We start from the raw sequence: 26438 nt of genomic DNA, 5'->3' as shown, positions 1-26438 counted from the left end.
GTCTGTTGGACCCTCTACTACATCCATGGTCTGTGGTCTGTTGGACAGTCTTCTACATCCATGGTCTGTGGTCTGTTGGACCCTCTACTACATCCATGGTCTGTGGTCTGTTGGACCCTCTACTACATCCATGGTCTGTGGTCTGTTGGACAGTCTTCTACATCCATGGTCTATGGTCTATTGGACCCTCTTCTACATCCATGGGCTGTGGTCTATTGGACCCTCTTCTACATCCATGGTCTGTGGTCTATTGGACCCTCTTCTACATCCATGGTCTATTGGACCCTCTTCTACATCCATGGGCTGTGGTCTATTGGACCCTCTTCTACATCCATGGTCTATGGTCTATTGGACCCTCTTCTACATCCGTGGTCTGTGGTCTACTGGACCATAATATAATATTTTTATTGTTCAACACAGGACATTTCAGACATTAAATATGACAATAGAATAGAAATAATTTAGTTTTACTTTTGTACGGCGCTTTGTAGGCGGACGTTTTACCGGCGTCGTCGCTTTCCAAAATGCTGGGCGCTGACGTTGCAATGGAACTGTTTTGGACGGGGGAAGACTGAAGGGACATGGTGGCGATCAACTTTAATTTATTAAGGTATTGTGAACGGCCGCTCAGGTTCAGGCAAGATCGCAAAATAATTATTAGACGTGTATAAAACATTTGTTTAACAAGAGATGAATGCATATGAGTTAGTGAAAATAACAATACAAACATACTGTTGGTCAAACTGCATTGAAGACTGGGATCTTCGGTTTTCTATCCCTGCGGTCGGGTCGCGGCCTTGACTTTTTGTCCCGTACCCGTAAGTGCCGGTCTGATGTATACAGTGCGTTAACGAACACTGAAAGAGAGACTTACAGAGACTTTACAGGTGAAAGCTCTGGAAGAAGTAAATAGAAAAGTAGTAAGTGGACCTTTTTCTCCTATTTTCATGATTTCTGAACTTTCAGTCCAGTTCTGTTGATTCTGTCTTCTCCTGTTTAATAGAAACACAACTGTTCTCTAATGCACCCATGACTATTATTGTAATAGCTAATTGTCCTTCTATTGAGACACTACTGAGACCGGAGTGTTCACTGTTGTCACGTGGTTCTTCATCGGTTTAAGTCAAACAGGAAGTTGAAGGTGGTGTTCTCAGTTCTCCGTCAGACTCTCGTCCACAGTCCGGTCCAGGGGACGAGGTGTTGGGTCTGCCGTCCTCCAGCTCTACCAGGCCCTGCAGGTATTTGATGTACCTGATGGCGGCTCTCAGAGTCTCCACCTTGCTGAGTCGCTTGTCGGCGCTCTGACCCGGCAGGTGGTCTCTCAGTTTGGCATAGCCCTGGTTCACGCACCTCACCCTCTGCCGCTCTCGCTCGTTACGCTTCTGGATGAACGCCGGCTCAAAGGGACACTCGTAGACGCTGAAGTGTCCGTGGTGGTGGAAGGGGGCCAGGTAGGGCAGGAGCGAGGGGCCGGGGCCCCGTAGAGGGTCCATGCTGGAGGGGTAGAGGAGGAAGGGGACGGAGCCGGACAGAGGGTGCTGGGAGACACTGCGGTCCTCATGGTGAGCAGCAGAGGGGGACACACTGAAGCTCAGGTAAGATGATGGAGAGAAGGTGGAGCTCATCATGTCACCTGCACTGACCGATACCTGCTGAGGAGCAACAGACCTGTAAACACACCACAGACCTGTTAAAACCACAGACCTGTAAACACATCACAGACCTGTAAACACATCACAGACCTGTAAACACATCACAGACCTGTAAACACATCACAGACCTGTAAACACATCACAGACCTGTTAAAACCACAGACCTGTAAACACATCACAGACCTGTAAACCCACCACAGACCTGTAAACACATCACAGACCTGTAAACACATCACAGACCTGTAAACACACCACAGACCTGTTAAAACCACAGACCTATAAACACACCACAGACCACCAAACACAACACGGACCTGTAAACACAACACGGACCTGTAAACACGCCACGGACCTGTGAACACACCACAGACCTGTAAACACGCCACAGACCTTAAAACACGCCACGGACCTTTAAACACACCACGGACCTGTAAACACGCCACAGACCTTAAAACACGCCACAGACCTTTAAACACACCACGGACCTGTAAACACACCACGGACCTGTAAACACACCACAGACCTTTAAACACACCACAGACCTGTAAACACGCCACAGACCTTAAAACACACCACAGACCTGTAAACACACCACAGACCTTTAAACACACCACGGACCTGTAAACACACCACAGACCTGTAAACACGCCACAGACCTTAAAACACGCCACAGACCTTTAAACACGCCACGGACCTGTAAACACACCACAGACCTTAAAACACGCCACAGACCTTTAAACACACCACGGACCTGTAAACACACCACAGACCTGTAAACACGCCACAGACCTTAAAACACGCCACAGACCTTTAAACACACCACAGACCTTAAAACACGCCACGGACCTTTAAACACACCACAGACCTGTAAACACGCCACAGACCTTAAAACACGCCACAGACCTTTAATCACACCACGGACCTGTAAACACACCACAGACCTGTAAACACACCACGGACCTGTAAACACACCACAGACCTTAAAACACGCCACGGACCTTTAAACACACCACGGACCTGTAAACACACCACAGACCTGTAAACACGCCACAGACCTTTAAACACGCCACGGACCTTTAAACACACCACGGACCTGTAAACACACCACAGACGACCAAACACACCACAGACCTCTAAACACACCACAGACCTGTAAACACACCACAGACGACCAAACACGCCACGGACCTGTGAACACGCCACAGACCGTAAAACACGCCACAGACCTGTGAACACGTCACGGACCTGTGAACACACCACAGACGACCAAACACGTCACGGACCTGTGAACACGCCACAGACCTGTGAACACGTCACGGACCTGTGAACACACCACAGATGACCAAACACACCACAGACGACCAAACACGTCACGGACCTGTGAACACGCCACGGACCTGTGAACACACCACAGACCTTAAAACACACCACAGACCTTTAAACACACCACAGACCTTTAAACACACCACAGACCTCAGTGAAGCTTCATCCCGCTGACCTGCAGAGACACAAACATACATGACAAAATCAACCTGGAACACACAGTCACTTTAATATACAGAGAAACATAAGCACAACAAACTCCCTTCGCTGATGAAGACAGAGATGTGGTTTAAAGCTACAGTAAACGCTAGTAAGTGGACCTTGAGTTCGCAAGGTCAAGACTGAACTTTGAGTCACAAATGTATTAATATTAACTTAATTAAACTTACAGGTATTTAGTTATTTATTTACAAATGAGAACAGCGTTTTACTTTACAGTAAAAGTAAAGTGTAGAAAGACTACATTTTACAGGTAAAAGTCCTGCATACAAAATTTTACTTGAGTTAAAGTACAAAAGTTGTATCATCAAAATGACTTTTTGCCCTTTTCAGAATAGCATATATCATATTATTGTATTATAACTATTAATGCATTAATGTGTTCATCACTTTAATGTTGCAGCTGGTAAAGCTGCAGCTCATTTTAATGACTTCATATATTGCTGGTAGTTTACTCTATAATAATGCATCATCATTTATTGACCGATTATGTTTTGTATTATTAATACAAATGGCCAAAGTAACTAAAGCTGTCAGCTAAATGTAGTGGAGTAAAAAGTACAATATTTCACTCTGAGATGAAGCAAGAGAAAACGCAAATACTCAAGTACAAGTACCTCAAAATTATACTTAAGTGCAGTATGTGAGTAAATGTACTTTCCTCCACTGATGGATGTTTGAGTTAATTAAAATACAGTATTAATAAAAACTGAGAACAGACATTAAACAGAGATAAAAAGAGACAATTGAAAGATGTAAAGTAAAGCTTATAACAAATCTACATTATATATACAGTATATACATATACAGTATATACTGTATATGTATATACAGTATATACTGTATATGTATATACTGTGTGTATATATATACTGTATACAGTATTTATACTGTGTATATATATATATACAGTATATATGAAAGATGATAAAGTGTAATGAGATGCTGTGTAGTCTTTGTCTCACCTTCAGATGCTGCTGCAGTGTTTCTCGCTGTCTGAAGCTTGAGGATGAAACGCTGAAGCTTTACCTGGCTTTACTCTCTGAAGCTCCGCCCCTCCAGGTGTGTGACGGGACGTCAGATAACGAGACAGGAACAAACACGCCGCATCGTGTCTCATTACTGTAAAACTTTGTTAAATGATGGAACATTGAACAGTGTGATGGGGCTTTCAGGAAACTGATCAATGATTTATTTATTATGAAACAACACGAGCTTCCTGTTTACATTGTGTTGGGTATTTTCAGCATCAGATCAGATGCGAGTGTGAATCTGCTCTCTGGAGTCATATTTGTTGCAACAGTCGGTCGTGAAACATCAAAGAGCATCGACGGATAGAAATGAGTGTTTGCAGTTTCCTCTTCCTAAATCCTGTGTTTCCAGATGAAAGGCATCAGCGACTCACACCCTTCCTGTCAGCCTCTCATCACACAACACACACTGATGACTGTTTACACACACACGCACACACACACACACACACACACCTGTAACCTGAGAGTTGCCTGCTGTGAACTGAACAGTTCATACACGACAGTTTCTCTTCATGTGATTAAAGAAAAACGACTTCAGAAATCACAACTTCAGACATACGAACTAAACTTTTCACACTCTTCTCTTAATAATAATAATAATAATGATATGATTCATTATTTTTTATTTTCAATCACTTAAAGGGACTGTTTGTAACTTTCAAAAATGCTTGTTAACAGCGACACCTGTGGCCGTTAAGTCAACGAAAGTCAGCGTCGCGCTTGCTCGCTCTAAATAGACATGAACGAGCATCGCTCAACACAGTGAGGTGACACACGTCAGCTAAACCCACAACATCACTCTATATTTCAGCTGCTTGGCAGTAATGTTAGCTGACCAGACGAAGGTCTCCCCATGAATCACTGCTGATCCTAGTGTTGGCTTTTCCTGCTTCAGCCAAAAGAAACCGTATTGTCTCCGACCGCGATGGGAGGGAGACACTGGCACCCGGTCGGAGACGATAAAGTTTCTCGCTGCGGAGCCCCGTCACTTCACAGGACACGGGAAACCTCTGTTGGTCTGGAGGAGCTGCAGCATTTATTTCTGCACAAACGTCCACATTCACTAGATATTCTAAGAGCTAAACTAACTCTTCTGCATTGTGTAGTGTGCGCACATGCACGTCCAGAGGTGGTGCGAGAACGAGCGCGGTGTGTGAGTGAAGACAAGCAGGCAGGCAGAGGAGCAGAGTACAGCAGAGACTCTGGTCCTGGAGACCAAAGCTACGGTCTCCCCCGCGCCCTACGACCGCGGCCAACACTGTTTTGCAAGACGGGCTTCACTAGATAGAACTTTGAGGTTTTGGTGCTTCTGTGTAGTTTGTGTTGGAGTCTGATGGTACGTGTCCACAGGGAGTCTGAACAGCGTAGCCACACGCAAGAGCGCATATGCCATATGCAAGCGCGCATGGGAAACCGACCCCGGTAGATTTATACATGTAAAAAGTTACAAAACAGTCCCTTTAAGTGTTTTTTGATATTTCCTGCCTTCTTCTCAAAATAAAGACATTGAATGATTTGAACGTTGCTCGGTCGATATGAACAATCTGTTGTGTTTGTGTTCACATTCTCTGTAACTCTTTCTCTCTTCCATCTGTACCACATGCTGCACACATGTGGTACAGATGTTACACACAAACACACACAGAGCTTCACAGCAAAACGTTTACTTCATTCAGTATGTATTTACTTATATCATGTCCACAATATCATGTCAACAATATGTCAACAATATCCTTTCCACAATATAATGTCCACATTTTAATGTCAACAATATAATGTCCACAATATGTCAACAATATCATGTCCACAGTATAATGTCAAAAATAGGTATTTACCTATATAATGTCCACAATATTGTGTCAACAAAATGTCAACAATATTATGTCAACAATACAATGTCCACAACATTATGTCCACAATATCATGTAAACTTTATCATGTCCACAATATAATGTCCACAGTATCGTGACCACAATATAACATCCACTATATAATATCCAGATTATCATGTCTACAATATTATGTCCAAATTATCATGGCCACAATATAAATGTCCAATCTTCCAAGTATTTGGACAATATGAACTTAATGAGTAATGCAATCATCAAACAACAACAACACAAAAAATAACTAATTATTGTGAACAAGAGTCATAAAACCTCAAATAATAAAGTTTTGACCTGTGACTTGTTTAAACCATAGACTGTATATAAGAAGTGGACGTAGTCACCCCTCTCACCGGTAGCGACCTGTCAATCACCAGGTAGCCCCGCCCTAAAGCATCCTGCTTATGGTCTATTTGACTCTAAATGGGACCATAATTTACTAAATGAACATCATGCTGTATTGAAGAAGACCTGAAACTAGTTGTTGAAACCATAAACTCATGTTTGCAATGTTTACTGAGGTAATAAATCAAGTGAGAAGTAGGCTCATTTTCTCATTGACTTTTATACAATCAGACTTCTTTTTGCAACCAGAGGAGTCGCCCCCTGCTGGCTATTAGAACGAATGCAAGTTTAAGGCACTTCAGCATCAGCTTCACTTTTCAAAATCTGGAGTTGCCCACTGGTTTGAACATGACTAGAGACTTACCGGTACTTCTTCTTCACATTACTACTACTACTTCTGCACGCACACACGCACACACGCACACACACACACACACACACACACACACACACACACAGCTACAGCTTCATGAGAGGCCAGAGACTGAAAATGACTATATGTGAACATCTATCAACCAAACTGTCAAAAGAGTCTCATCCAAGTCTGTAATAATATCCACAGGCTAACAAACTAACAGGCTAGCATGCACTGAGTCAACTGTCTGACTCTGGTCAGAATGAACCGAGCTAACAGGCCTCCATCAATCAGATGTTTCCTCCTCCGTCCTAATCTCACTGTCTGTGTGGGTTCCTGCAGGAGGAAGCTGCTGACAGTGTGTGTGTGTGTGTGTGTGTGTGGTTTAATAAGGGCATGTAGGAGTGTGTTCACCGTGTTTTAGTCTAACATCAAAGATGAAGCTGGAGCTCAACATGCAGAGGCTTGAAGAATCCAACATGTCTGCTCTTATTGTTGCTGAAGTTAAATACCTGCTTTATTTTAGACGTCTCAACTGTATAACACAAGTAGTGATAATATTAATATTGTTGCTCCAGAGCTCTGTGTTGACTGGTTCTGTGGCTTTTTTTGTATTTTTATAAGATAAAAATACAAATAAACATTAAAGGTGCTCTATACGATATCCAAAGCATTAATATACTGTAGCAGCAAACAACTATTGTCTATATAAAGATATAGAGGAGTAATGTCTACCTGAGCAGAGAATGAAGTCACTCTCCCTCTGTGTGTGTTGTAGCACCTCCTCAAGTGCATCCATGTACTCGTAGGTTGTCTGGGTGGACCAAACAGCGCTGTGGGGGCATGCAAGAAAGAAACCTCCGTCATTGTGTGTTCAGAAGTTGCTGGCACGTTGTGCAGTCCAAGTGACAGTACCATAACCTCCTCCCTGTGGTGAAGTGTTTTTTGGTTTTACCCGGCCAGTAACCAGACTTCAGATCCAGTGAGGAGAAACATTTGGAGCCAATGAGGAAGCCAGGGACTTATTGATAACCCATGAATCATCCTTAGGTACAAAAGTATTATCAGCAAAATGTACTTAAAGTATTAAAAGTACTCATGATGAAGAGCAGAGTGTTTTCATATATCACATATTAATAATATTAGATTATTATCACCGCTGCATTAACACTGAAGTAGCACTTGAATGTCAGCTGGTCAAGATGGATCTCATTTCAAGAGTCCCAAAAGTTATTTCTTTTGTCTTAAATTAAATTTAAAAAAAAAGAAAAATCAGCAGGTTACTGAGATTATTTCAACGTGTTTTCTAAAAAAGATTTTCTTGTTCATGAACTTTGTAGTTTGAAAATGTTGAAAGAAAACATAATAAGAAAATCATGTGTTCATCACTTTACCGGGGATCAATAAAGTCTTATTGATGTAATAATATCACAATTTATTTGTTGATTATATTGTTGATGTATTGTTAAAGGGACAATTGTAACTTTCAGAATTGCTTGTTAACAGCGACACCTGTGGCCGTTAAGTCAACGAAAGTCAGCGTCGGGCTCGCGCCTGCTCGCTCTAAATATACCTGAACGAGCATCACTCCAAACAGTGAGGCGACACACATCAACTAAAACCACAATATCACTCTATATTTCAGCTGCTTGGCAGTAATGTTAGCTGACCAGACGAAGGTCTCTCCATGAATCACTGCTGATCCTAGTGTCGGCTTTTCCTGCTTCAGCGCAGGCTGAGGCAGCGGGGCTCCGCAGCGAGTAACGTTATCGCCTCCCAACCGCAGCCGGAGAGAACAGGGAGACACCGGCACCCGGTTGGAGACGATAACGTTTCTATCTGCAGAGCTCCGTCAATTCACAAGACACGGGAAACGTCTGTTGGTCTGGAGGAGCTGCAGCAGTTATTTCTGCACAAACGTCCACTCTACATCCACTAAATATTCTCAGAGCTAAACTAACTCTTCTGCAGTGTGGAGTGAGCGCGCATGCACGTCTAGAGGTGGAGCGAGTACGTGACAACGCGCGCTGTGTGAGTGAAGGCAGGCAGGCAGAGGAGGAGAGACAGCGGCCACACGCGGGCTCGCATATGCAAGCGCGCATGTGTCCTGACCCGGTACATTTATACGCTTAGAAAGTTACAAACAGTCCCTTTAACATGATTCTGGAAAGTTCACTAAATATAAAGGAGTGCAGAAAAAGTATAAAGTAGCAGTAAAGGGAAATACCCAAGTAAAGTACTAAATGAATGAACTTTCCTCCACTGATTTTTACAATATTTGATCAGTAATTTTAATTAATTAATATTTTTATATTCAGTATAATCTATCTAAATATATATATATATATATATATATATATATATATATATATATATACATAGATTGAACTGAACATAAAAATATGAATTAAAATTATTGATAAAATATTTTAAACACACACACACATATACAGACGTAGGCAAAGTTGTTGGTACCCTTCCGTTAAAGAGAGAAAACCCCACAATGGTCACTGAAATAACTTGAAACTGACAAAAGTAATAATAAATAAAAATTTACTGAAAATGAACTAATGAAAATCAGATATTGTTTTTGAATTGTGGTTCAACAGAATCATTTTAAAAAACAAACTAATGAAACTGACCAGGACAAAAATGATGGTACCCCTAGAAAAGATGTAAAATAATGTGACCATAGGGACATGTTAAACTAAGGTGTGTCCTGTAAATAGCATCACAGGTATCTTCAAACTTGTAATCAGTCAGTCTGCCTATTTAAAGGGTGAAAAGTAGTCACTGTGCTGTTTGGCATCATGGTGTGTACCACACTGAACATGGACCACAGAAAGCTAAGGAGAGAGTTGTCTCAGGAGATCAGAAAGAACATTATAGACCTTCATGTTAAAGGTAAAGGCTATAAGACCATCTCCAAGCAGCTTGATGTTCCTGTGACTACAGCTGCACATATTATTCAGAAGTTTAAGGTCCATGGGACTGTAGCCAACCTCCCCGGACGTGGCCGCAAGAGGAAAATTGATGACATATTGAAGAGACGGATAATACGAATGGTAACCAAAGAGCCCAGAACAACTTCCAAAGAGATTAGAGGTGAACTCCAAGGTCAAGGTACATCAGTGTCAGATCGCACCATCCGTCACTGTTTGAGCCAAAGTGGACTTAATGGAAGACAACCGAGGAGGACACCAAATCATAAAAAAGCGAGACTGGAATTTTCCAAAATGCATATTGACAAGCCACAAAGCTTCTGGGAGAATGTCCTTTGGACAGATGAGACAAAACTGGAGCTTTTTGGCAAGTCACATCAGCTCTATGTTCACAGACGAAGAGATGAAGCATCCAAAGAAAAGAACACTGTACCTAATGTGAAACATGGAGGAGGCTCGGTTATGTTATGGGGCTGCTTTGTTGCATCTGGCACAGGGTGTCTTGAATCTGTGCAGGGTGCAATGAAATCTCAAGACTATCAAGGCATTCTGGAGCGAAATGTGCTGCCCTGTGTCAGAAAGCTTGGTCTCAGTTGCAGGTCATGGGTCCTCCAACAGGATAATGACCCAAAACACACAGCTAAAAACACCCAAGAGTGGCTAAGAACAAAACATTGGACTATTCTGAAGTGGCCTTCTATGAGCCCTGATCTAAATCCTATTGAACATCTGTGGAAGGAGCTGAAACATGCAGTCTGGAGAAGGCACCCTTCAAACCTGAGACAGCTGGAGCAGTTTGCTCACGAGGAGTGGGCCAACATACCTGTCAACAGGTGCAGAAGTCTCATTGAGAGTTACAGAAATCACTTGATTGCAGTGATTGCCTCAAAAGGTTGTGCAACAAAATATTAAGTTAATGTTACCATCATTTTTGTCTAGGCCAGTTTCATTAGTTTGTTTTTTTAAATGATTCTGCTGAACCATAATTCAAAAACAATATCTGATTTTCATTAGTTCATTTTCAGTGAATTTTTATTTATTATTACTTTTGTCAGTTTCAAGTTATTTCAGTGACCATTGTAGGTTTTTCTCTCTTTAACGGAACGTTACCAACAACTTTGCCTACGTCTGTATATATATGAAAGAAGATATATATATGTGTGTGTGCGTGTGTGTGTGTGTGTGTGTGTGTGTGTGTGTGTGTGTAATTTGTTTACACTTGTCCCTGCTTATCTCTCTCCATCTGTCTGTGGGTGTGTTGGCAGTCTGTTTCCAGTATCCCTCCTCTGAGCTCCCACAGCTCCCAGCACGAGGCTGAGCGTGCCCCAGTCAGCCCAGTCACACGCCCTCCTCTCTGTCTGTGGAGCCACAGCGACACACGTGTTCCCACACTTCTTCATCACGCACACACAAAGGAAGTGTGTCTGTTCCCACAATGCCTCTGGGCGGCTCTGAGGACAGGACAGACGGTCCACTTCACAGTTTACTGCTCCATCTGGGTCCAGAACTACACTCAGACCACAGCACAGCAAGCTCTAGTTCTATACCACACGTTTAATATGTTGGTTTATTTTCATGAATAGTGACGTAAAGCTTTATTTTATGGGTCCTGCAACTTTAAAATGATTTTAGTTCCAGAAAATAAAACTGTAATAATTAAAAGTAAAAGTATTTTCTATTATCGAATAATCTACAAATAACCTTTTCAATTAGAAAAAACAGGGAGGAGACATTGAAGTGATACAGAAGAATTCACATTAATACTCACGAGTCAAATAAAAGACTGAATACATTGAAAGACAAACAGTCAAATACTAAAGCAGATCAAGAGAAAGGTGGATTAAAAATAGATTAAATAAGAAGAAGGAGGAGAGGAAAAATTTATAATTATAGATTATTATTTAACCATATCATAATCATAACAGTTTGTTTTATATAATGTCTGAAAAAGTGAAAATGTCTGCTGACATATTTAAATTACTAATCTTGTCTACAAGATAAAATATAGATATCCAGCTCCTGATGTATGTATGTATATATCTATCTATATATATATATAGATAGATATATACATACGTGTGTATGTTTGTATGTATATATCTATGTCTATATATAAATATAGATATCTACACATACGTATGTATGTGTATATATGTATGTACAGTATGTATATACAGTATGTATATGCATATATATATACATATATATGTATATATATATGCATACTATTGATTCATATGTTATTGAACATTTTATTCAATGATATATAATAGAAATAAATAACGACAATAATAATAAATGTTCTATTTTCCCTGTAATTCGAACCAAATGAAATCTTCCTTTTCGCTGTTAGGAAGCTTAATCTACGTAAAGTTTAATATTTTTATTCCTCACAGTGTTTTTCTCCCCCCAATTTATTCATTTGGTTTTAACATTTTCAGTAAAATGATCATTAACATGTGCCTATTTGCAAATAAATAAATGAATAAATAAAATTCACAATAAAAAAAATACGTAAGACAATAATAACCAAGGGATGATAAGATAGACAACACTAACAGAGGTTGTGGTTACAAAGTCACATTTTGAAGTGATTTGCCAGGAAATAAAAACATTCACATCTGACATACTTTAAAGAAATTCAGAAGTGACCACATGTGAAACATATTATATATATATATATATATATATATATATATATTATACATATTTATTTTATATTTTATCTCTGAATCTTCTGATGTGAGTTTTAATGAATTCGATGAGAACTCAGACAGCGAGCGGTCCTCACGCCTCAGAAACCTTCCCAGTGAATATCTTCTGCATCTCTTTGACATCTGGCCTCATGAACAACCTCCCACCTGTTCTGTGTGACGGACGCTCTATTCAGCCTATTGTCCCGAGCTGGGAGCCTCCTGATTGGCCCATCAGCAGCAGAGAGAGGGCAGGACTGGCCCCATAAATACAGAGGGGAGCTGCAGACCTGAACAGAGACCTCTTGTGAACCGAGAAGAAGACCAACACACCAGACTTCCCTTTGAAATCACTCAAACACATCTGGAGATGGCTCAGTATTTGGACCTGGATCTGCAGGACACCCTCAAGGAACAGCTGTTCAGGTGAGTCCAGGATCAAGCACTTTTTTTAATTTCACACACTTTCCTACAGACGTGTTGATGTTAACAGAGCCTTTGTGTGTCTCAGGTGTAAACTCCACCTATTGGAGAGGAAGTGCAGCAGTGGGGTGGAGAAGCTGAAGGCCTTGATTGGAGAGCACCTGCAGAACGGGACCCCCGTGTTGGACCTCGTGGACAGAACCGTGTCCTTCCTCACACTGAGGAAAGCTCTGCTGTCACACAGCGGATACTCCAAATACTCAAGAGACATTTTACGTCTGTTTCCTGACGCAGAAGAAGACGTGGCTCCACTCTGCTTTTAATGGCCACATGAAGAAGAAGAAGAAACTGTGGAAAGGCACTGAAACTCGTATAGTTTCTTCTAAAAGCTGGTTTATATATTTATATATAACATGGTGACAATGTGCACGGCCTTTTTCTGTTTACTGGAAATCTGCATGTTGTCTAAATGCATTATATGCATCACAATAAGCAGTTGTACTGCTGTAGAGTCTGTTGAACAGCATGGCTGACAGGTTCTTTTATATACTGCTCTGACATTAACAGATCAGACCTGGTGCCAATTATATCAGAAAATACTGTTTGATCTCACACTCTTTATGGTATTATATATGCAACAAAAGTGTATTTTCTACTGTAATGAACACTGTAGTTAGTGGGTCAGATTAAAAAACAGCATTTTTTGAACCAGGTCTGGAATAGAAGCAGAAAAGGCCTCGACTCCTCGGCTGCATGACACACGAGTGCTGGACACTTTTGACGTCATTGAATTATTAAAACTGAACATTGATTCAGCTGATATTTGTCAGCATGAATCAATGATAACTCGTATTTTGTTAACCCTTTATTTAAATGGGAGATGATGATTTTATTTATCTAAGCATATTGTTTAATTTGATTTGAGCTTTAATGCTTTATGATGGTGCCGCCTTTGTACCAGTTTGCTGTTTTTTTGTTCAAATAAATACTTTTTTAATATTACTTTTTTGTGTTGAGGTTGGTTTATTTTGCACTGGAGCTGCTGGAAAATAACACAAAGCAAAAGAAGAAATCATAATTTATTGCATTATATATGTTGAATGTGTTTTTGTTATTAGGATTATACAGAGAGATACAAAAGCAACATCTGTTTTAACATCTGTTTGTGTTTTAACCGCATGGTTCTCAATATAGATAACCAGTATAGTGACCATTTCTCAGAGACAGTTTGCAGGTGAAGCATTTGACTAAATACTGTCAGGAATTATTATTACAGATTATTAATAATGATTACAGAACACCTTTTTATGTTTTCTGCTGTTAGACATTTGTATTTCTTCTCTAGTTTGATTGAGTTGCACTGTAATCGTGTGATTCTGTATTATGTAGGAGGGTTAATAATAAAAATAAATCAAACTCAGTTTAGTCAGAAAATCAGATATTAAAGGATCCACAGTAAAACTTCTGACTGAACTGTTCAGAAAGTCGAAGATAAACTATAATTATTATATGTAACCATTAACATAATGTATCTATTGTATGTAGTGCTAATGTGTGTTTTTAAACTTTACTTATATCTTAATTTTTCTTTTTGTTCTGAAATGTCTTTATTAGCCCTTTTACTTTTTTTTTTTTATAAAATCACACCAGGACAATGTTTTATACTCCTTTAATCAGTAGTGGAGGAACTACTCAGATCCTTCACTGCAGTAAAAGTACTCATACCCCATTGTAATAATAATCTATTACAGTAAAAGACCTGCATTGAAAATGTGACTTTGGTAAACATATGTAAGTATAATCAGGAAAATGTAGTTAAAACATTAAAACTGTGACTATTCCACTATTATTATTACAGATTTTATTACTCCTGCATTAAGTATTATTATTATTAAATCTGGAACTATGAAATGTTTTAACATGGAAAGTGATTTCAGGCATCAAAATAGTTTCCAATTAATTTTCTGTCAATCGACTAAATGATTAACAGACTAATAGTTTCAGCTATTCTTGTATAAATACGTTTAAATCAAATAAATCAACCAAAACTAAACTAAATATAGGTCCTATAATTATATACACTAAATGAGCTGAAAGATTTGATCACATCATCATTTCAAACATCACAGCTGAGTGACCAATGAGAGAAGAATAGGAGCGGAAATTAACCAATGAGCTTCTTTCCCTCCATGTTCATTTTTAAAGGGGTCCCTTGACCTCTGACCTCCAGATATGTGAATGAAAATGGGTTCTATGGGTACCCACGAGTCTCCCCTTTACAGACATGCACACTTTATGATAATCACAGCTGCAGTTTGACATGTTATGATTTGAGCATATTGTTTTATGCTAAATGCAGTACCTGTGAGGGTTTCTGGACAATATTTGTCATTGTTTTGTGTTGTTTGCAACAGGAAATAAACTGGGACACATTTAGAATGTTTATATTCTAATAATAATATATATTGTATATTTGTGACATCACAAATGGACAGATATCGTAACGGCTTGTTTCAAACACACAATTTCTGAATACGGGCTGTGTGTATTTCTCGGCTCATTTGATCGTTTTGATAGTTTAACATTATTATCTCACTTTTTATAATATGGGACCTTTAAATACTTGACAAATCTCCCTTTAAGGTACATTTTGAACAGATACAAAAAATGTGAAAATGAAACTAATAAATGAGATGAAGAATAAACATGAGTAATATTTAATATAGAATCACATGAACAGTTGGAATGACGTATATAAGTATATATAAGAAGTATATAATGACGTTAACACGCCTTTATAAAAGGCAGCAGACTTCTCTCTCTTCTGTTTGTCTTCTACACTGTAGAAAATGTGCAAATGTTGCACAGCTGAGCACCAACACACTGTGGGAACAGCCTGTCAGCTTTGTCCGTGAACACCACAACACCAGGGGTCACCAGGGCCTCCACAGAGAGCCGTGGCACCGCGACGAGGAGCGGGAGTTTGACCGCTTCCTCGCCGCGCTCGGCCGGCCCTGCTCCCCGGACATGTGCCTGTGCAGGGCGGCTCTCTGGAGCACGTAGAAGCGCTTGATGTGCTCCCTGTCGGCGGGCTGCAGCGGGCTGTGCAGCGACAGGTGCCGGAGCGTCTCCTGCAGACACTGGGAGAAGCCCCGGGAGTAGCTGGGGGCGACCCGGGCCAGCAGAGCTCTCTGCCGGAGGAAGCCCACCGACAGCTGCAGGATGTCGGCTTTCTCCAGCCTGGAGGAGGAGGGCTGCTGTGGTCCGCCGCTCGGCTCCTCCCGGTTCAGGAGCACTCTGAGCTGCTCGATGCTCCGGTTGATCCGGTCCCTCCTCAGCTTCTCCACCGAGAGCTTCCGCAGCTGAAGAAGAGGACGAAGAGACACGTTAGATCTGATGAAGGAGACGGTAGTTGGTAGTTTAATGAGCTTTGTGTTTCATAAGATGATGCTTCACCTTGTTGGAGCTGCTGATGTCCACAGATGCGGGTTTGTTTTCAGGTCTGGTCTCAGTCACAGGAGCCATGTCTTCCGTCCTTCAGCGCGCAGACGAGTGTCCTCTGGTCCACATGTGTCTCCGGTATTTATAAGACCGGGAGGGGCTCCGTGTGCGTGGACTCCTCACACCTCACACTTTCCCACAGTCCACAACCTGTCATAAAGACCCACTACTAACTACAAACAGACTCCTGTCTGCGACACCTCCATCTCCTCCTCCTCCACCTCCTCCTCCCTCCTCCTCCATCTCCTCCTCCTCCTCCACCTCCTCCATATCCTCCTCCTCCTCCTCCTCCTCCACCTCCTCCATATCCTCCTCCTCCTACTCCTCCTCCTCCTACTCCTCCATCTCCTCCTACTCCTCCATCTCCTCCTACTCCTCCATCTCCTCCTCCATCTCCTCCTCCTCCGCCTCCTCCTCCTCCACCTCCTCCCTCCTCCTCCATCTCCTCCTCCTCCTCCTCCTCCTCCTCCACCTCCTCCATATCCTCCTCCTCCTACTCCTCCTCCTCCTACTCCTCCATCTCCTCCTCCTCCACCTCCTCTTCCTCCACCTCCTCCATATCCTCCTCCTCCTCCTCCTCCTACTCCTCCATCTCCTCCTCCTCCTACTCCTCCATCTCCTCCTCCTACTCCTCCATCTCCTCCTCCCTATTATATACATATCGATGTATCGATTAAATATTTAATCAGGATTAATTGCATGATTATCCATAGTTAATCTCATTTTTTCCTCCTCCTCCTCCTCCATCTCCTCCTCCTCCACCTCCTCCCTCCTCCTCCATCTCCTCCTCCTCCTCCATCTCCTCCTCGTCGTGTTCACACAGCAGAAGTGTGCCGCAGCTGATGTTCACACTGAGCAGTAAAAACTGCAAATCTTAACAACCTGAAGTCCCTGCAGGGTTCACTAACACTGGAGAGTCACATGAATGTGATGATAACACATAATAATGTTTCTTTTTTTTTAAATGTTGCCATGTTGGCACAGTTTTTTTTGTTTTTGTTTTTTTAAAGTTATTTTTTTGGGGGCATTTTCCATTTTTATTGAGGACAGTGGATAGAGTCTTGAAAGGGGGGAGAGAGAGAGAGAGTGGATGCGGAAAGGGCCACAGGCCGGATTCGAACCCGGGCCGCCGCGGTCAGGACCAAGCCTTGTTATATGGGCGCCCGCTCTACCAACTGAGCTAAATGTTTCTATGTGCGCGTCATGTTTACAGGCTGCAGGAGAGTCATGATGAACTGAGGTGTCTCTCCTCTCCTGTGTTGTCCTCCTCAGTGTGTCCTACTGCTGTTGTGTGTTTCCTGTGTGTTGGGCGGGCTTGCTTCAGGTGTCACGAGAGGAAGTGTCTCCCGCACACGTCTCCAACATCTTCAAAGACTCGCAGCTTCACACCGAGCTGCGTGTGACACATCCACGCGCCAGCCGGCGGGGCGTCCTGAGCGCGCTTTCAGATAACACGCGCATGATGACAACACGCATCAAAACAAAGAGAGAGAGGACAGTTTATACAGATGAGTAAAATATCATTAATATATTATTATATAAGCGATATATAAAGTACAATCACTTAGTTTCATTATCATTATCATTTTATATTATGCATCATATTTTTTTATCTGCGAGTGGGGGAAATATGCTGCTTTATGCAAATATATGTATATATCTATCATTGGAAATCACACAAAACAAATACAAATATTGTCCAGAAACCCTCACAGGTACTGCATGTAGCATTAAAAAATATGCTCAAATCATAACATGGCAAACTGCAGCCCAACAGGCAACAACATCTGTCAGTGTGTCAGTGTGCTGACTTGACTATGACTTGCCCCAAACTGCATGTGATTATCATAATGTGGGCATGTCTGTATATATAGATAGATAGATAGATAGATAGATAGTAACTTTATTGATCCCGAGGGAGACTTGTAAAGGGGAGACTCGTGGGTACCCATAGAACCCATTTACATTCACATATCTGGAGGTCAGAGGTCAAGGGACCCCTTTGAAAATGGTCATGCCAGTTTTTCCTCGCCAAAATTTAGCGTAAGTTTGGAGCGTTATTTAACCTCCTTCATGATAAGCTAGTATTACATGGTTGGTACCAATGGATTCATTAGGTTTTTCTAGTTTCATATGATACCAGTATCTTCACTCTTGTAAAATCGCAAGTTGTATTAATGCTTTAAAGAAATTAGTGGCATTAAAACAAATTTGCTTTAATGTGTATTTGCAAATTTAATGCAAATTTGTTTTAATATATATATATAACATGCATTAACGTGTGTGTGTGTGTGTATATATATGATGATTTTAGGAAACATGACTCCGACTGAGGAACTCATATGTTGATATTTTATTTTATAATATCTTTATTGTATCAATATGGCATTCATATTCATTTTGGTTTCACTTGGAGCTTTAATTTCATTGTAGTTTAGTTTAATTAAAATATAGATATTTATCCGAAGAAACAAATCATTCACACACATATAAACAATGTAAAGATACAGATATGACATAAAGATTTGATGCTGTAACAAAGTAGAGCTCTGAGTATCTCAGTACAATATGTTGCATCTGCAGTGTTTTATTCCAGAATTTCTGTTTTTTTCCGTGCCAACATTTAATGAGTGATATGTTGTGTTAATAATGAGGGGGCAGCTTGAACTACATGGTGGGGGGTGGGTGTGTGTGTGTGGGGCGGGGGGTGTTTGGGGTTTATGGTGGAGGTGGAAGTGTGCCGTCTCCCCTGAGAGAGACAGACGGAGTCGTGAGCTTGACACGTCTGATGCTAAAACGTCATCATGTAATCCTTATTCTGTGAATTCAAAACAAATATCAACACAGGAACTAAACAGCTTATTTAATATTATTTAATTTTAATTTAAATTTAATTTTATTTTATTTTATTTTATTTTATTTTATTTTAATTTTAATTTTAATTTTAATTTTAATTTAATTTAATTTAATTTAATTTAATTTAATTTAATTTAATTTTTATCTTCCATCCATCCATCTGCAACCGCTTATCCCGTCAGGGGTCGCGGGGGGGCTGGAGCCGATCCCAGCCGACATTGGGCGAAGGCAGGGTACACCCTGGACAGGTCGCCAGTCCATCGCAGGGCTGACACATAGAGACAGACAACCATTCACGCTCACATTCACACCTACGGGCAATTTAGAGTCCACAATTAACCTAACCTGCATGTCTTTAATTTAATTTTTATCTTATTTTATTTTATTTTAAAACTTGAGGGAAAAACATTGATGTGGAACATGGCGTCTGGCTTTAACCTGGAGTGCTCCTCATATATCTAATGTGTTGAATAAACTGTAGTAGTTCACCGAGTGTATTCTACCGAGAAGCAGTTTGTTTCTGGTGGAGGTGTGTTGAGACAACAGCAGCGACACTGAGAGCAAAACATAAGAAACACACATTACATTATCATTATTTTATCATTATTTTGCAGGTGAAAAACAAATATCAAACATAATAGATAATAAAAAGTATTTCAAAGTTAAGCTATATTTATTTGAAGTCTATTTTATATTTATGATTGCTTAAATTTGTGGTATTTATATTTTCTCTTACTTTGTATATTTTGACTGTTATGCAGCACACACAAAAATAATACTACAATTTCTAATCAAATTATCATTGTTGCAAAGTTTTACATTCATAAATGAAAATTTGCGAGAGTTAAACCTTGTTTTAATGTTTTCAAGGAAGAATTGGAACTATATATATTTAGACAGTATCTTCTGCAAAAAACAAAAAGGCTAGTGAAACGGTTAATGCTCCCATTTTAATGTTTTTACTTAAGTTACTATTATTTATTTATTTATATTAACCCCTGGCATGTTTTGTGTTTTATGTTACTTTTTATATTTATTTGTTTGTTTGTTTGTTTTTATTTATCCCTTAATTTCCTTTATATATATTGTTTACCTATGTATCAGTTTAATTGATCTTTGTATTGTTCACAAATTTAAAATAAATACTACCACAAATACTGTAAATACTAGGCAGGATCACCTCTTCTCTTACAGCTGCTGCAATATTTCACTTTTATTTCCTTGCTGTCATTATTTCACCTCATGTTTAGTTCAGTTTATTCTTAAAACAAATAATGAGCAGCAGTCTTCAGTGTGGTCTTATCTCTGAGACTCTTAACTGTTTATATAAAAGGAGAAGTTTCCTTCTCAGGTCAGTCCACCTGTACAGTAAACTGTAGTAAGTGTAAACTGGCCTGGTGTCAGTGCTGTGTGTCTTATCTTTATGTGTTTAGTGTGTGCACATCTGCAGCAGCCTGATCCCATCAGACAGCAGGAAGGTTCCCAGGTAATAAAAGCTTCACATCTCTGCAGCAGCACTCCCTCCACTGAGGCCATGAGGCCAGTTAACCAGCAGATAATTGATGCCTCTCTCCTATTGTTGTGAGGGCCTCGCCCACTGGCCTCGGAGTGTGGGAAAGCTAATCCTGCCTGGGACTCATGGCTTTGTAATGCTAATGTGGGCCTATAAATAGAGGAGAGGGCTCCTCGCTCCCATCACAGCTCACTCTGCTCTCCACCAGAATGGCTCCGAGCAACGCCAGAGACTCTCCCATCTCACTGCTGTCCACCAGAGACAGACACAAAGTAAGTCCCTGCTTCTCTTCGCTCTGATGACACTTTTCTCTGCCGCTTAGCTTCACTGAATGTGTTTCTGACCCGGCTTCCTGTTCTGTCCCACAGATGAGGAAACCGGCGGTGGAGAAGATGCGCAGAGATCGCATCAACAGCTGCATCGAGCAGCTCAAGGTCCTGCTGGAGAAGGAGTTCACCAAACAGGATCCCAACGCCAAGCTGGAGAAGGCCGACGTCCTGGAGATGACAGTGGCGTTCCTGAAGCAGCAAATGCAGCCCCAGAGCCCGGCCAATCACACGACGGCTCACGGCGACGGCTACTCACGCTGCTGGAAGGAGACGCTGCACTTCCTGTCCGCCAGCTCCCTGAAGGAAGTGACAATGCCAGCCCTCCGGTACCTCCACGCTGCACCGGCCCTCTCCTCCCACAGCCACATCCAGGCTGCAGGCAAGCAGCCGCCCGGCCCAGACAGGGCGGTGTGGAGGCCCTGGTAGGAGCTGGACCACACCGGATGGATGTTCTCCATCATCAAGCCTGTATGGAATATTTCTGCACTTCCTGTTTTTAGTTCCTCCTCTGAGGAGCTGCTGCGTGTTTACAATGTGAAACATTTGGCTGTTTGACTCCTGTGGAGTCGACGTTATAATCCTGAATCAATGTGCTGCATAGTGTAGAGACGTGTTTTATCTTCCATGTGAAGTGACTGTCACCTTTTATAAAGGAATCAAATATATTCTGTTGTTGAGATTCAACTACATGTGAATAAATTCATTTTTATATCTTTACATCTTTGGCTTGTTGTCCTTTTTTATTAATTCCACATGTTCATAAGATGAATAATTCATACATCACATAACAGCAGCTAAGACAACACAGAATACGTTTTGAGCTTCTTCTAGTTCTCTTTATGTATAAAGTATATAAGATGTGGGTCCACATATGTTTGGAAAATTTGAATAAAATCAGACAAAACAAAACAGATAATTTAGATTCTTGTCAGATCGTTGATGATTATTGTCCCACAGGAGATGAACATGTGGGATTTAATCATGCATACTTTATTTAATTTATTTCTGAATTAATTTATATTTAACTAAGTTCTGGCTCCTTCAGTAATATTTATTTATATAAGTGAAAGAGCTAAAGAATTGTGTATTATATCTCATTTCTTAAACTTCCTTCAAAAGGCATTTCTGTTCTTTTATTTTCATGTTTTTCTTTTGAACACGTTGTGAGAAGCACGTTGTGAAGTGTGCTGTACAGATAAACAACATGTAATAATAATCACCTGTGTATTTAGAGCAGCAGGGCATAAATGGACCGCGTGCTGTCACACGTGCAGCGGCCTCCATCAGAGAGGTTTATCTGAGCTGTGTGAGCTCCATGTTAACCCCCCCGGCGGCCGTCGGGTGGTGGTGGTCTCTGTCAGCTCTGGTTTCATCTCCCAGCTGCTGGGCTGAGCTGCTGCCTGGCTGCAGGGCTGCAGGGCTGCAGGGCGCCTCCCCTGTGTGGAGTCTGCCTCTCCACAGCTTTCCCACACTCCTCAGCCTTTCTCCCCCTTCATCCCGGGACAAAGGAAGTGTGCCGTGTTAAATTACCCTCCCTAACACCACCACCACCCCCCCACCATCATGTTGGTGAGAAACCTCCTAACCCGGCTGCCCCCGCCTTTCTCTGCTCACTAAGCTGCCTCCAGATCTGGAGGGAAAAGGTTGCCTCCATTGTATCTGCATGATGCTTATCAGGGTTCAAGGATCAGTGGACAGTACATCTACTCAAGTACTGCTCCTCTATACTTCTACTGCACGACATAAATACTTTTTATACCACGACATCTATCTGACGGCAGGAGTTACTGTTTTCCTCTCAGATTAAGATTCATTTATGAAATGAAATATGTTTTTAAAGATTAAACCAGGTGTTCAAACTGTTTGTCTTCATGTAAAATCAGTGTCCTTGTATATATAGCATACATTTCAAAGGAAGATGTTGTACTTTTACTACACTACTATTGCTTGTTTCTCAGATTAAGATTTTACATTAAAAACATGTGATGGTTAGCACTCAGAAGTACTTTATTTAAGTAAAAGTACCTGTACAACAATGTAAAGATACAAGTAAAGGTCCTGCAGTTAAAATCTTGAATTATAGAATATATATACTGTATATAAAGCTAGAATTACTCAAAAAATACTTATACTATTTCTTGAAAACTGATGTATTGAAACATAAAAATTTAATTATATTTGTTTTATATTTAAAATCCAGCTGTCAGCTTTCTGAAGATTAATTTAAAGAATACATGACTGACTGTGTCTGTGTGTGTATATATATACATATATACATATATATGTATATATATACAGTATATACCTGGATGTGTGGGAAATTTCTTCCCTGCGTTAGATGTCAGCAGGTGTCAGTCGGGCTGCAGGTGTGTCCTCCCAGGTGAGTGCTGATGGGTTTATACACTCTGAGCAAACACGCACGCACGCACACACGCACACACATAAATTCTGCATTAGTTCCTCGTCTTTTATAAATCTGAACTGGGGTCAGTTCTATTTCTATTTAAGGTCTGTATGAATATTATTAGTAGATTTTTTTAGTTTTGTTGAAGGGAGGGTAGTCAGGGGAGGGTTTTTATTATTATAATTATATTAATTATTATTATTATTATTTGCTTTGCGTTTTGTGTAGAGGTCTATAAATAATAATTATTATGATATACAGTATATAAAGTGATGGGTTCATCATGTATATATTGTTGGTAAGTTTATTCTGTTTATAAGATTTATAATAATCATAAAAATGTTTTGCATGTAAAATATTAGACTGCACATAGTTACTTTCAACCACTACTTTTAACAAATGTCAATTTAAAAATGTGTTTTTTTTAACGCAAATTAACCTGAAGACAAACTCAATGAAGTTAAAAGTTCTTTAATGAGTTAAAACCCTGAATAATGTTTAGCTGTTTTCCTTCAGACTGACAAAGACACAGAACCTATTCACATTCAATATAGAGTGTGTTCAATTTGAACCACTAGTGAAGATTATAGTTTTTTCACAATTCAGATTTTCATCTATTAAATCTAAATGTGCTGACCTCCAGTTTCTGCTCATCCTGTCTCAACAATTAATCATATCATCTATCATCAATCATATTTTCATTAAATTTCATATAACCTTTATGGAACCAGGTGAGTCCCACTGAGGGGCGGACACGTCTTCTGTGGAGGGACACTGGTGACATGAGACATACAGATAAAACTACAACCAGGTCATAAAGTGATGAACGACGACTGACACACACACACACACACACACACACACACACACACAATAAGTGGTGTTATCTGGTCACAAAAGGCCTCGTCTCGGTTGAAGTGTGTGGGAAAATAGGAAGAGCTGTAAACCCACGGGGTCAGTAGCTGCTGCAGTCAGTTTACACACAACACCCCCTGTTGTCATCGATTAATGAGATCAATATCTTTCTGATCAGCTGCTCATTGACACTTTCTGCCCTCATGTTTAATGGACATCAATAATGTTCATAGCAGGTCAAGAATGAGTCCCTCTATATTCCCTCAGAACAAGAAAACACAGAAAAGATAAAGATCATTTTCTAAAAAAATAGTTTATTTTGAAATTTCTCTCTTGAGACTACAAGTACTCATTTTAAAAGACTTTTACTTTTCCACAGGAAACAGGTTTGTTTTCACATTCAATCACTTTAACAAGTCATCAGAGCAACACACAGTGTCAACGCTTCACCTCACAGACCGTAATGTCCCACACAGCCTTTATTAAAGGCACTCAGACATCACTTCAACACACTGCTAGAAACCGGCTTTTATGGCTTCAGTCGGCTCAGCGAGCGTCCACATGGAGACAGCGTCTCTACAAACAGTCCTCACAGGAAACAGGAGGATTAACAACGTGCATCAACAGAGCACAAACTGAACAGCTGTCAGATCTTCAATATGAAGAAACCTAAAAGTCTCCAGAATCGAAGAAGGAAAGATCCGCTGAGTAAGCGATGTGGAGATCATTCTCCTACAGGCTTGATGATGGAGAACATCCATCCGGTGTGGTCCAGCTCCTACCAGGGCCTCCACACCGCCCTGTCTGGGCCGGGCGGCTGCTTGCCTGCAGCCTGGATGTGGCTGTGGGAGGAGAGGGCTGGTGTAGCGTGGAGGTACCGGAGGGCTGGCATTGTCACTTCCTTCAGGGAGCTGGCGGACAGGAAGTGCAGCGTCTCCTTCCAGCAGCGTGAGTAGCCGTCGCCGTGAGCCGTCGTGTGATTGGCCGGGCTCTGGGGCTGCATTTGCTGCTTCAGGAACGCCACTGTCATCTCCAGGACGTCGGCCTTCTCCAGCTTGGCGTTGGGATCCTGTTTGGTGAACTCCTTCTCCAGCAGGACCTTGAGCTGCTCGATGCAGCTGTTGATGCGATCTCTGCGCATCTTCTCCACCGCCGGTTTCCTCATCTGTGGGACAGAACAGGAAGCCGGGTCAGAAACACATTCAGTGAAGCTAAGCGGCAGAGAAAAGTGTCATCAGAGCGAAGAGAAGCAGGGACTTACTTTGTGTCTGTCTCTGGTGGACAGCAGTGAGATGGGAGAGTCTCTGGCGTTGCTCGGAGCCATTCTGGTGGAGAGCAGAGTGAGCTGTGATGGGAGCGAGGAGCCCTCTCCTCTATTTATAGGCCCACATTAGCATTACAAAGCCATGAGTCCCAGGCAGGATTAGCTTTCCCACACTCCGAGGCCAGTGGGCGAGGCCCTCACAACAATAGGAGAGAGGCATCAATTATCTGCTGGTTAACTGGCCTCATGGCCTCAGTGGAGGGAGTGCTGCTGCAGAGATGTGAAGCTTTTATTACCTGGGAACCTTCCTGCTGTCTGATGGGATCAGGCTGCTGCAGATGTGCACACACTAAACACATAAAGATAAGACACACAGCACTGACACCAGGCCAGTTTACACTTACTACAGTTTACTGTACAGGTGGACTGACCTGAGAGCTGCTGGATTAACAGAGAAGAAAAACTAAATTACAAATTAAATGAACATTTAATTGCTGCTTAAATGTTAATGAATATTTAATAACTCAAGACTGTATTTTTTTATAACTTTTGATATTTTAAAATTTTAAATAAATTAAAATAAACACTATAACCTTTTTTAAAATAAAGTGTTTAATATGTTCTGCTTCACTTTGGTTGAGAACAAACTAAAAGACTAAATGAGACGAAGGAAGGAAAAACTCAGAGAGAATTGGAGGGAAAAAGAAACTGTCAATTAAACACAATTATCCAGAGTCCTCTGGGAAGGCACACTTCTATTGTGTGACCCCCCCCTCCCCCCATCCTCCTCCTCCTCCTCTTCTTTCACTCACCTCTTTAGGAGAATGTGTAATAAATGGGAAAG

General features: G+C 41.0%; 4 protein-coding genes and 1 long non-coding RNA gene across 5 annotated transcripts; 2 read left to right on the top strand and 3 right to left on the bottom strand.

Annotated features, from left to right (window-relative positions):
* Nucleotides 1-1605: 1605 nt before the first annotated feature.
* Nucleotides 1606-2030, bottom strand: LOC141774159 (uncharacterized). Its single transcript, XR_012595237.1, has 3 exons — nucleotides 1948-2030; nucleotides 1836-1911; nucleotides 1606-1687 (listed from the first exon to the last, which is right to left on the bottom strand). It is a non-coding gene; the product is annotated as an uncharacterized LOC141774159 (long non-coding RNA).
* Nucleotides 2031-12504: 10474 nt separating this feature from the next.
* LOC141777574 (uncharacterized) lies at nucleotides 12505-13816 on the top strand. Its single transcript, XM_074651969.1, has 2 exons — nucleotides 12505-12875; nucleotides 12961-13816. The coding sequence occupies exons 1-2, from the start codon at nucleotides 12820-12822 to the stop codon at nucleotides 13193-13195; spliced, it is 291 nt and encodes a 96-aa protein (XP_074508070.1). The 5' UTR covers nucleotides 12505-12819; the 3' UTR covers nucleotides 13196-13816.
* An 801-nt stretch (nucleotides 13817-14617) lies between these two features.
* On the bottom strand, nucleotides 14618-16618 carry LOC141777570 (transcription factor HES-5-like). Its single transcript, XM_074651955.1, has 2 exons — nucleotides 16329-16618; nucleotides 14618-16234 (listed from the first exon to the last, which is right to left on the bottom strand). The coding sequence occupies exons 1-2, from the start codon at nucleotides 16395-16397 to the stop codon at nucleotides 15806-15808; spliced, it is 498 nt and encodes a 165-aa protein (XP_074508056.1). The 5' UTR covers nucleotides 16398-16618; the 3' UTR covers nucleotides 14618-15805.
* Nucleotides 16619-19995: 3377 nt separating this feature from the next.
* LOC141777567 (transcription factor HES-5-like) lies at nucleotides 19996-21724 on the top strand. Its single transcript, XM_074651940.1, has 2 exons — nucleotides 19996-21014; nucleotides 21111-21724. Exons 1-2 carry the CDS (start codon nucleotides 20952-20954, stop codon nucleotides 21495-21497), a joined length of 450 nt encoding a protein of 149 aa, XP_074508041.1. The 5' UTR covers nucleotides 19996-20951; the 3' UTR covers nucleotides 21498-21724.
* A 2830-nt stretch (nucleotides 21725-24554) lies between these two features.
* On the bottom strand, nucleotides 24555-26005 carry LOC141777557 (transcription factor HES-5-like). Its single transcript, XM_074651929.1, has 2 exons — nucleotides 25592-26005; nucleotides 24555-25495 (listed from the first exon to the last, which is right to left on the bottom strand). The coding sequence occupies exons 1-2, from the start codon at nucleotides 25652-25654 to the stop codon at nucleotides 25109-25111; spliced, it is 450 nt and encodes a 149-aa protein (XP_074508030.1). The 5' UTR covers nucleotides 25655-26005; the 3' UTR covers nucleotides 24555-25108.
* Nucleotides 26006-26438: the final 433 nt, after the last annotated feature.

The sequence above is a fragment of the Sebastes fasciatus genome, chromosome 1 (genome assembly GCF_043250625.1).
Source record: "Sebastes fasciatus isolate fSebFas1 chromosome 1, fSebFas1.pri, whole genome shotgun sequence".
In the NCBI taxonomy this organism is placed as follows: domain Eukaryota; kingdom Metazoa; phylum Chordata; class Actinopteri; order Perciformes; family Sebastidae; genus Sebastes; species Sebastes fasciatus.
This window is presented reverse-complemented; position numbering and strand designations above follow the sequence as displayed.

Coding starts and splice junctions, on each gene's coding strand:
- LOC141777574 (XM_074651969.1), top strand. CDS start 12,820: ATGGCTCAGTATTTGGACCTGGATCTGCAGGACACCCTCAAGGAACAG. Junction 12,876..12,960: donor CTCAAGGAACAGCTGTTCAG/GTGAGTCCAGGA, acceptor TGTGTGTCTCAG/GTGTAAACTCCACCTATTGG.
- LOC141777570 (XM_074651955.1), bottom strand. CDS start 16,397: ATGGCTCCTGTGACTGAGACCAGACCTGAAAACAAACCCGCATCTGTG. Junction 16,235..16,328: donor ACATCAGCAGCTCCAACAAG/GTGAAGCATCAT, acceptor CCTCTTCTTCAG/CTGCGGAAGCTCTCGGTGGA.
- LOC141777567 (XM_074651940.1), top strand. CDS start 20,952: ATGGCTCCGAGCAACGCCAGAGACTCTCCCATCTCACTGCTGTCCACC. Junction 21,015..21,110: donor CCACCAGAGACAGACACAAA/GTAAGTCCCTGC, acceptor TCTGTCCCACAG/ATGAGGAAACCGGCGGTGGA.
- LOC141777557 (XM_074651929.1), bottom strand. CDS start 25,654: ATGGCTCCGAGCAACGCCAGAGACTCTCCCATCTCACTGCTGTCCACC. Junction 25,496..25,591: donor CCACCAGAGACAGACACAAA/GTAAGTCCCTGC, acceptor TCTGTCCCACAG/ATGAGGAAACCGGCGGTGGA.